We start from the raw sequence: 11,341 nt of genomic DNA, 5'->3' as shown, positions 1-11,341 counted from the left end.
TGAGAATGTAAAAAAAATGTCTGACAAGAGTAATTTTTTGAAATTAATGATTAGCTCAAAGAGTAATAATCATCAATTGTTTTAGGATTGACACTTGATAGTGTTCATGTAAATATGAGATGGGATAATATTGTAAGAAATTTTTTTTGATTCTTTGTCTTTAATTTTTGTTTTAGTTCAATCACTTTTATATTGAGACAAAATTTAAATTCTACCATGTTTAAGTCATGATTCACTTCACATTATACTAATTTTCAATTTATACAACCTTGGATAATCGATTGTATTATTAGTATTATATAATTATTTATGTGTATACAAATTTTGTGTATTATTACATGAATGTGTATATATAGCAGTAGGTATAGCTGGATTTTAACATGAATATACTTAGTACTTCTTTTTACTTACATCCAAATTAATCTGTGCATTATTTATTATTCTATAATATTTTATATATTACAGTTATTATACGAGAAAAAATATAATAATAATAAAATTGTTTTATTTGTTTCGTCGAATATTCTCATACTTTTAAATTTTTATAATTTTTTAGTTGTGTATAAATCTTGATATAAACGATCCGACAAATCAACATACTATGCTGTGTACAAATAATATCTTTTTAAGTATAATTTTTTTTCCATGCTTGATGAGATGTGTAGTTGGTAGACCTGTCAAATGTTTAATATTTTGAATGATTCTGGGTTTGACTCAAGAATTGCTTCTTGATCAATATTTAATGTTTTTGTAATTGAGTTTGCTAATTCTTTTTTTAATTTGTTTTATTCAATTTTTGAGTTAATTGTCGATTATCATGATAAATATTTTTTTGAGATTAATTTTACCAAAACAAAAATATCCAATTCCACTTTTTATGTACTGATGATGACATTATATTATTTTCAATTTCTTTCTAGTTATTAATTTTTAAATTAAGAAATTTAAAATTAAGAAACATGGGAGAGTAGTTATTTTATGTTTTTAGTTTGTTTAGAAAAATGAGATATGGTATTCTACTAATTAATTCTAGTAATTGCCTATATAGATTATGTTGTTCCTCAACTTTTTCTTTATATTAAAATTAGTTTCCTCAATTTTTACTAATGACGACATTATATTATTTTTAATATACAATAATTCTATAGAGCTTAAAAATTAAGAAATAAACTAAAGTTTTAACATTCATCATTCTCTTTGACTTTTATCACAAATATATAGTTAATCACTGATTGTTGGTATTTTTGGATCATTAGATGCCATCTATATATTTAATCTACAAGAAAAATGCAAATCAAAGACGTACATATATTATTTTCGCTTATAATCTAAACTCATAAAATATCATAATTGAAATTTAATATTATTTGTCTGTTTTAAGAAATTTGCCTCACTTTTTTTTTAAACTATCCCATTAAATTTACTTTATTTTTATTTTTAGTCATACTTAAATATTCTTTAATTTTGATCCACACGTTTAACTGATTATGTATTTTTCTTATTTTTTTCATAAAATATTACTTTCAATGGGGCATTTCATGAGACAATGAGAGTATTTCAATTGAATAGTTAAACCCTTTTTCATATGCTAAATATTTCAAACTCAAAAATGATTATATGCCATGACTTCAATAATTTAGGTTGACACAGTTCTTAAAAATTTATTCAACTATCAAACAAAACCTAAATTATTCTCTTTCCTTATGATTAAATTAATCTTATATGAATTTAGTACACAAAAAATATCGTAAACTAACTTTAAATTTAAAGAGTGTGAGTCAGAGAGTGATGAGAAACACATAGACTTGTGAATGAGACATTAAGATATTATGCACAATAAAAATAGAAGACTAAAATCACATTTATTAAACTGTCGTAAATTTTTCGATTTGAAAATCAAGGCAGGAAATATTGAAAACTTTAATAATTGAAATTACTCCTAAAAAGTAGGGGCAAATACATTAAGATGGGGTTAAAGCACCGTGAAAGGTCTGCCTTCTATCTATATGAGAAAATATTATATGATTCAAACAAACTAATATATTTAAGTTATAAGGTGCAGTAGTAGAATTAATCGGTCTCTTTCATTCTTATTTAATCAACACAATGAGTTGGTGGATTATCTACGTTGGGTTTTGATGTGGCACGGTACCAAACAATATCTATTCATCTGTCAAGTTCATGTTCATATATATATGCAATTCTCATTTTTGGTAGAATTTGATTTTACAATTAGATATTTTAAATACTTCTTTTGTTTTTTTTTCTACTCTAAACTCTATATAAAAAAACTTCATGTAAAATTTAATTAATAGATTCAATTTAATACTTATTTTTCAAAAATATTTTTTTATAATTTTTAAAAAAATTTATTTAAAATAATTTAATTTTTAAATTTATGTTGGGATCTGAAAAAAATAAATAGAAAAAAACATCGAGGAAATAATAAGTCACATTCATTTGATATCCTAATATGCATAATTATTTAAAAGTAATTTTTATGTGGATGTGCATGGTAAATTGATAATTTATATATTCTCCACGTTTTAAAATAAATGTTTATTTTCGTGTTCTCCAAATTAAATATTCACACAAACAAAGTATATATGTTGTCCGATTTAAAAAATAAGTATCTTAATTTAATTTGAGAATTTGTGATTTATAAAATCATGTTTCTTTGACCAAACATGAAATATATAAAATCGAATAAAACAAAACTAGCCTTATTAGTCAAAGCATATTAGGTGAAGTAATGAAAGTGCATTAATGTCAAAAAAAAACTCTGGTGAACCGTTTTAGCCAGAAGTTATAATATCAGTAAATTTAAAAGTAATTTACAAGGTGTTTCCAATAAAAATTATTGGTACACAAAATCAATATTATAATTTTAACTTTACGTGATAATAATAATATGTCACAATTTTTATAACAAAAATTAAAATAGAGTATTACTCCAAAACGTTCCTTTCTCTCTGTATCTCTCTTAATATTCAAGTTTATGAGTTAAAGTCATTAGTCATATTATTTTGATAATCCATTAATAGTAGATTTATAAATTTAATTTTGATAGACTAATTTTATTTGTTCTTATTTCAATGGATAGAAATCGGGTTTTTTTAAGATAATTAGATAGATTATTGAGTAAAAATTTTACGCAAAAGAGTATTAATATTTCCCTGTCCCACTCAATTAAGAATATTTCAATGTGAAAATTTTTTAACTTAAAACTTGTAAAATAAGTGAAACAGGTGAGTATTTTTATACTACCGTTAATTACATTTACTTCCTTTTCTTAGAAACTTAACTTTAGTCATTCTATGATATTTTACATATTACGACTATTATACAACAAAAAACAATGTCATGTGAGATTTTTTCTTTCATTTTATCACATATTTTCATAATATTAAATTTTAATAGTTTTTAATTATATATAACACTATATATAAATAATCTGACAAATATATTGAGCTGGTTGAAAAAAAAAAACCGGAGTTATTGATACATAATCATGATTTAGAATTTTGAAGTTGAGCACACACGGTCACTTTGACTTGCAAAATTGTGAATGTACAATTAGTCAATAATGTACTTTAAACAACACTTCTCATAAACAACACTTCTCATTAGAAGTGTGAAATGAAATATTCTGATAAGGTATTTTATTTTTTTAATAGCCTTGGATAATTAATTACATTTGTTTTTAGTCAACTTTGTGAGGTAAAGTCTTAATTATTGATGAAATCCATTAAGGATATTTGAATTGAAGAATATATGAAAACACTTATTATTTCTGGTGGGCAAATTATCTGCTACTTATAGACAAATAAGATATAATTCTTAGTAGGGAGTTGGACTTTACTATTTCTTGATATCTGTTAGTAGTAGATAGTTTATCCGATGGATAAATATAACTAAACTCGGAATGCATAAATTATAATTCTCTCTATTTTTGGAAAAAGTTTTAGTAAATAACGGTTATTTGTGAGATTAACAAATCACCCTTATGTGGTAGGATTTAATAGGGTGAAAGTTTTGTTATTTTTATTTATTTTTTTTTTTTGTTTTATTTATTTTGTTATCATTATTTATCTTTTTGTGGTGATTTACAAATCACGGTGATTGATTAAGAATTTTTGCTATTTTTAATGCTAAGTGTTTATACATGAAAGAAATTGGGAGGAGATATGAATGATGATTTATGAGTCTATGATTTTAATACACAAGTTCAAAATTATGTCAAAAATATCAACCCAACTAAACCTTCAAGCAATTGCAAACCCTTCTAATTACACAAGTTTAAATTATGTCAGAGATTATCATTAAGAAAATTATGAGTCGAGTTCTTTCCTACAAAGAACATAATTTGGTACTCTGCCCGTTATGAACTGTTACCAACAAATCAATATGATAATTGATAACCCAACAAGAATTATGTCTAAATTGTTCAATATCCAAAAGCATTGCAAGTTAGAAACTAAAACCACTAAGATTCAGTAATCTACCTGTTCATGGTATCTTGATTTTCTTTCCAGGAAAAATCGCGGAAAGATTCTAACTCGTGTCTTTACAGCCGACATTGAACTTGGCGATAAAAAACCCGATTGTGTCGGATGAAGACGGATCAAACCTCTGCACAAGTTCCTCTTCCCCGGGTCTTAACCATTCCTCAACATACCCATCAGATAAGTCACATCGACCAAGCAGGCCCGAGCCACCTACTTTCGGGTGTTGGGGTGCAAGCGAGAGAAACTTGTATGTATCAAGAGCATAGCGCACGACAGCCTCATTTTCACCGGGATTTATTGTACATGTCGAATATACGAGAACTCCTCCAGGACGAACTAGTTGCACTGCTTGATCAAACATCCTCCTTTGGTATTTCCCATGATTCCTCAAAGATTCTAAGGTTTCCTCGCCAGCAAATAAACGAGGTCTTAATCCAAGAGCGGAACAGGGGGCGTCAAGGAGAACTCTATCAAAACTATTCGGAGCAAATCCTTTGGATTTTTCAACTCTACCACCATTGAAATGGTTCTTTCCTGGCCCGTTTTTGGTTCTTTGTTTAGTCTTACTGTTACATGTGTCGATGGGTATTTGTCCATTACCATGTGAGATATCATTGTTCAGCTTTTCTTCAACAATAGAAGACTTGGAAGTTGAAATATCTTCAGTCGAGTCGATTATATTTTTAGCAACAGACTTCAAAGCATCTAACTTGTATGTAACTATCGACTTTAAACCCATCTCGTCAGCCAAATTTTGAACATCGATGACCTTGTTGTGTGACCGATCTGCAGCAACCACCTCGCCTTCATCTCTCATAAGCATAGCAATGGCTGTCGTTTTACCACCAGGAGCCGCGCACATGTCCAAAACCCGTTCACCTCTCTGAGGATCTAGGGCATGAGCAGCGACGATACTAGGAAGGTTCTGGAGAAAAATCTCGCCCTCGAGCACATTGTTAAAAGAAGGAAGATCAAAAACTGTATTACTCATAGAAACAGCAACACCTTCCAATGCTCGGAAAATCCCAGCCCTAGATAGCATTGTAGTTCCTTGGCCAATATACAGGCCCATTCGCTGAATATATTGAGGATCTGTCTCCGAGCCTCGGAGGACAATCCCGCGTGTTATTCCAGTGCTCCATTTACCGTCAGGCTGGGGTTGCTCGATGGCAACAGAAACGGCAACACGATCTCCTTTTTCAACATGACCGCTACATGCTAAAACACCAGGGACATAAACCTGAGCACCTCGAAGAACAGACTCAGCACATTTGCGGCTTACAATAACTTCCTTAAAGGGCTGTTGAGGAGCATAGTTATACTCAATTTTGTGAGGTCCTGAGCCTCGGACAAAGACAACATAGTCTAGCCCAGGTATTGGGCACTTGTGTATGAGATCCTTGTCTATGGATCTGCCGTCTGCTCCATGTTGCATTGCCAACAGCTTCTCAATGACCGCATCGCTCGTTGTCTTCAGGATGTTAACACGTATACAAGAGTAACAAGAAGGCCGAGTAAGGGCTTTAGAGATACTACGAAAATGTTCAGCCCCATATGCCTTGACGAAGTATTCTTCGACCTGAGGATTCCAATGAAGAGTTGGTTCATAGCAATAACGCTCTGATGAATCCATTACAGTAAAGGGTTCTATGCCTAATGTTTGGAAGCCTTTCTGAAGCTGTTGTAGGCGCCTGCCTAGTAAAACAAAGGTGTTAACTCTTTTTGTACAAAAACCTTATGGGGTGTTTGGTTCTTAGCTTTTTGGTAGGCTTTTGGCTTATTGGTCGGTCAAACAGCCAAAAAAAGTGTTTAGTAAATAGCTTTTAAAGTAAATGAAAAGTTGGCTTTTAAGCCAAAATAAAAAAGTTACTCCAGTTAGCTTTTTTGGTTAGTTTTTGGCTTATCAGCCCATTTTTCTCTAATAAAAAACCAACAGATACTCAAATTTATCAAACATCTCCACAAACAGCTAGCTTTTCCAGCTAACTTAAAAGTCAACAAAAACAACCAATAATTCCAGCTAGTCAAACAAGCCAACTTAAAAAAGCCAACAAGCAACAGTTAACAGCCAATAGCCAAACACCCCCTATAGCTACCTAGAGCAAGTACACAGGAGAAACAGAGATAACATAAGCATAGAAGCACAACTTATACAACAATGACAAAGCCATAATCCCATCACGATATGTCAATCAACAGCATAAACAAATCTAAGATTGGGCAATATCAATCACAATGCCAAACTGCCAGGATTCAACTTCAAATCAAACGTATCGTTTGAAGTTGGGCACATAAAAGAAGATACATTAGGTATCTAGAAATCACAAGATACACAATGAAGATTCAAACTATGCTCTGAGAGGCAAAACTACAGATGTATCTTACGAAATTTTATTTTCGCAAGGCGGCTTCATGAATTTCATTCCGAGTATTTAAACAATCTCAACACTCGTTATCAGTGAGACCTTCGGTTCTTTCCCTCACCCTTCAATCTTCAGATCACTACAAAGATTTCAATAGTCTCTCAGAAATTTCTTACATTTTTAGCATGTTAGCAGTGTTTATTATATGAACTCAAATACATTGTAATACAACAGATTAATCAAACAAATTATTATTCAAGAAAACTAAATACTGTTAAGTTTAAAACTTTACCAATTAATCAATGAACATAGCAACACATTTATCCTTTAAGAATCAAACACAGACACTACTCAAATGGGGTTTGCATATTACTTCAAATTTTCAACATAATCAACAAAAAATGAACCCATATTATCATCATCCTTTAAGAAGATCTTCATCTTTAGCTACTAGTTCTAGGTTTTCAACAAATAAAATTAAACCATAAGCTGCAACATCAATCAAAACCCAAAAGCACAAACACAAAATAAAACCTTGAAATCTAATTGCTGAATTAAAATGACCCATTAACTCTGAGGATTCATTTGATCATTATTCAAGACACCCATCAAATTTAACAACATAGAATGAATTAACAATCAAAAAATCACCAGAAACAGTTACAGAGAAATTTAATGGGAGGTAGAAAAGGATAAGTAAAGTACGTAACCTGGAAAGTGAGATTAGAATGCCGCGACTATGAGCTGCGATTGGGCGAGACTGCATAACATGGATACCAATTTACTTGGTTTAAGGCGGCGGTACTTTAACCTTCAACAGTTGAATGCAGCCGCATTAGGAGTGGAGGCTCGGAGTATAGAGACTAGATTTTTATTTTTTATTTTTTATTTTTAGGTAGGTTGAGAGAAGGGGACCACCGGTTAACACGAATGACAAACTTTTCCTCATGTGGAGGACATTATGTGCATCCATTTGTTCCAAAGGTGACATTGTGCTTCCTGTTGCTTTAAGTGGCAATGTATTACTTCTCCTTCTGATGGGAAGAACTGTTCACTCTAGGTTCGGGATACCATTGAGTATAACTCAAGATTCTATGTGTAGAGGTATTCAACCAGGTAGCGATTTAACGGCATTGTTAGAAAGGACAAAGTTAATCATATAGGATGAAGCCCCAATGGTGAGCAAACATTGTTTTGAAGCTCTTGACAAAAGTATGCGTGATGCATGCGTGGGCCAGGAGGATTACCATCAGATTTTCCATTTGGAGGAAAAGTTATCGTGTTTGGAGGTGATTTTCAACAGACATTATCAGTGGTTCCCAAAGGTACACGCTAAGATATTGTTTTTGCATCCATAAACTCTTCTTATATTTGGCAGTATTGTAAAGTGTTGAGGCTAACAAAGAACAAGAGGCTACAAAATCAATTAGGTGACATTGATAAGATAAGAGAGTTTTCTGATTGGATCCTCAAGGTAGGTGATGGAAGACTTGGAGGAACTAATGATGGAAAAGCTACTATAGATATTCCAGATGATATTCTAATCAAGGATGTAGCATGTCCCATTGGAGCAATTGTTCAAAGTACATATCCGAATTTACTTGATAATTTATGGGATACTACTTTTTTGGAAGAGAGAGCTATATTAGCGCCTACTAATGAAATCGTCTCAAAAGTTAATGAGTATATCCCTTCTATAATGACAGGTGATGAGAAAGTTTATCTTAGTTCTGATAGCATCGATAAATCAAATGGCAATGTTGGTAGTTACAATGATGCTATTTCAGTCGAGTTCTTGAACACCATTAATTGTTCTGGTGTACCAAATCATGAGATTAGATTGAAAATTGGATCACTTGTGATGCTGCTAAGAAACATTGATCAAACAGCTGGCTTATGTAATGGTAAACGTTTAATCGTAAATCAGTTAGGTCATCACATTATTGAGGCGACAATTTTGTCAGGATGTAGAAAAGGAGACAATGTTTTTATTCCAGTTCGTCTACAAAAAAGGCAATTTCCTTTGTTTCTCTGTTTTGCAATGACTACCAATAAAAGTCAAGGACAATCTTTGAAACACGTTGGATTATTTCTACCAAAACCTGTATTCAGTCATGGTCAACTACACGTTGCAGTATCTAGAGTTACAAGTAGCAAAGGACTTAAGGTCTTAATATGTGACAAAGATAACAATATTTGTACGTCAACTCATAATGTAAGAAGTGTCTCAAAATTTATAGTGTAATAATTTCGTACTTCATTTAAATAAAATACTGATAAAAGCTATTAAAAATGTAGTGCAAAATATTTAGCTACAATGTTGAAATTTTATATCGTCATTTAGTAATTTATGATTAATATATGAACTTTTAATTGAAATGTTCATTTTTTTTATTTATTTAACAATGTATTTGAGAAAACCATTTGTTACATTTAATTTATATATATAACTATATATAATAATATTTTAATATGTTATTATTTATATCTTGATTCATACAATGTTTGTACGCATGAATTTATTATAATATATATAAATTAGGTAAACCGTGCAATGGCACGGGTATCTATCTAGTATATGGATAATAATAAATAGTTTAATATTCTCTTTCACATATAAGTGTCCTTAAAGATTTTAGCCCACTAGATAGGATAAAAACCTCATTTGGAATGAATATACAATTTAAAGTCTCTTAACCGATTGTAAGATTAAATATCCAGTCATAAAGGGGCCAACAATTAACTGGGCTCTGATACCATTTCAAAATTAGAAAAAAAACCCAATCAAGGAGAAGTTACCCGCATACAAACACAAATGAGATTTACTATTAAAATCAATTGGTAGTAATACACGTTTATAAAATGACATATTCCTTTCTTTTTCTCCGATGTGAGCAACTCATAATTAATAATAAACACTTTAGCATTTGGCTTATAATTAATAATAAACACTTTAACCTTTAGCATTTAAATTACCTCCCAAGTTTTGATCCAAACACCATGTAATGCTCTCTTAAAGGTGCAATTCTTCACGTATATCTCCTCCACGTATATCTCCTCCGTAGTTCCATAAGTGTTAAATGCTCCTAGACTTCCAATGCTACATATAATAGATATACATTAATATACAGAGTTTTAGCCTCACATTCAAAAATAAAAATATGTATTTAAATTTCTAAAATTTTATTATTTATACTTAGATTACTATTAATAACGAGTAATTATAGTTAGTTGATTAATAGTTATTACGTACCTTATACCATTGCCAGGACCACAAATGGTGTTTGTAACATTGATAAATGATGAATTATGGCCTATCGCGACACAATCATCACCTAAACAATTATATTGTTACCACATAATTCATTAATTAGCTTGAGCCAAAAAAAAATTAACAACAAAATTAGAAAGTAATTGGTAAATAATTACCGGTTCTAATATTAGAGTCGCGAACATGAATATAGGTCGAGAAAATAATATCGATCCCATCGGTTTTAGGACTCTGCATTGGAGCAGTTATATGGAGATTAGCAAGACCTACGTGATTGCATGAAGTTATAGAAATATGGTTTCTTGGGCTATTTATGTGTGTCCTTCCATGTAGTCATACATTGTTGCATCTCTCAAAGTGTAGATCCTATAATTTAAATGGCATAAGCATATATAACTCATATATTATATTACCTCGTTTTATAGATACTTTTTAGTTAAAAAGCAAAATATTATTTTGAGACAAAAAAAAATTATATAAGCTTATTAAAATTCATTGAAAATAATATATAGTTATTAGTGAACGTAAGAAAATTATATCAAAATCAAGTTTCAACAAAGAGAGAATTAAAGAATAAGAGTCTATATGAAAGCTCTGTTAACAGATTGAGAATATATATTTGTTATGGATATGTTTTAAATTTGAGTGTCTAAATTAACTGAATTATGAAAAACAATATTTTATGCCCATAATAAAGTGTACATATGCCCATGAAAATATTATGCACGAATTTGAGAGATGGTTGATATTCGAACAAGACCTCTAGTCACGTTACTTTCTAAATATCATTGTTAAAAAACCAATTCAACCAAAAGTCTTAGAACGTATGTTATAAACTCTAACATTACACGTTGCACATACCTCAGAACATATATATATATATATATATATATATATATATATATACATATATATATATATATATATATATATATATATATATATATATATATATATATATATATATATATATATATATATATATATATATATATATATATATATATATATATATATATACATATATATATATATATATATATACATATATATATATATATACATATATATATATATACATATATATACATATATATATATATATATATATACATATATATATATATATATATACATATATATACATATATACATATATATACATATATACATATATATATATATATATATATATATAT

At 29.7% G+C, this 11,341-nt stretch overlaps 2 protein-coding genes across 5 annotated transcripts; one reads left to right on the top strand and one right to left on the bottom strand.

Moving 5' to 3' along the window:
* Positions 1-4,298: 4,298 nt before the first annotated feature.
* LOC130804310 (rRNA (cytosine-C(5))-methyltransferase NOP2C) lies at positions 4,299-7,835 on the bottom strand. 4 transcript variants are annotated; one of them, XM_057668700.1, is made up of 3 exons: positions 7,582-7,835; positions 6,894-7,010; positions 4,299-6,199 (listed from the first exon to the last, which is right to left on the bottom strand). In XM_057668700.1, exons 2-3 carry the CDS (start codon positions 6,929-6,931, stop codon positions 4,555-4,557), a joined length of 1,683 nt encoding a protein of 560 aa, XP_057524683.1. In that variant the 5' UTR covers positions 6,932-7,010; positions 7,582-7,835; the 3' UTR covers positions 4,299-4,554. The 4 variants fall into 4 exon arrangements, with proteins under 4 accessions (XP_057524683.1, XP_057524681.1, XP_057524684.1 ...); XM_057668698.1 differs by lacking the exon at positions 6,894-7,010 and having other exon boundaries at positions 7,582-7,834; XM_057668701.1 differs by lacking the exon at positions 6,894-7,010 and having other exon boundaries at positions 4,299-6,203; positions 7,582-7,833.
* Positions 7,836-8,046: 211 nt separating this feature from the next.
* LOC130803803 (uncharacterized) lies at positions 8,047-9,116 on the top strand. Its single transcript, XM_057668005.1, has 2 exons — positions 8,047-8,160; positions 8,250-9,116. The coding sequence occupies exons 1-2, from the start codon at positions 8,047-8,049 to the stop codon at positions 9,114-9,116; spliced, it is 981 nt and encodes a 326-aa protein (XP_057523988.1).
* Positions 9,117-11,341: the final 2,225 nt, after the last annotated feature.

The sequence above is a fragment of the Amaranthus tricolor genome, chromosome 17 (genome assembly GCF_026212465.1).
Source record: "Amaranthus tricolor cultivar Red isolate AtriRed21 chromosome 17, ASM2621246v1, whole genome shotgun sequence".
NCBI classification, from domain to species: domain Eukaryota; kingdom Viridiplantae; phylum Streptophyta; class Magnoliopsida; order Caryophyllales; family Amaranthaceae; genus Amaranthus; species Amaranthus tricolor.
Note: the sequence above shows the minus strand (reverse complement) of the source record. Positions and strands in the feature narration are given on the sequence as shown.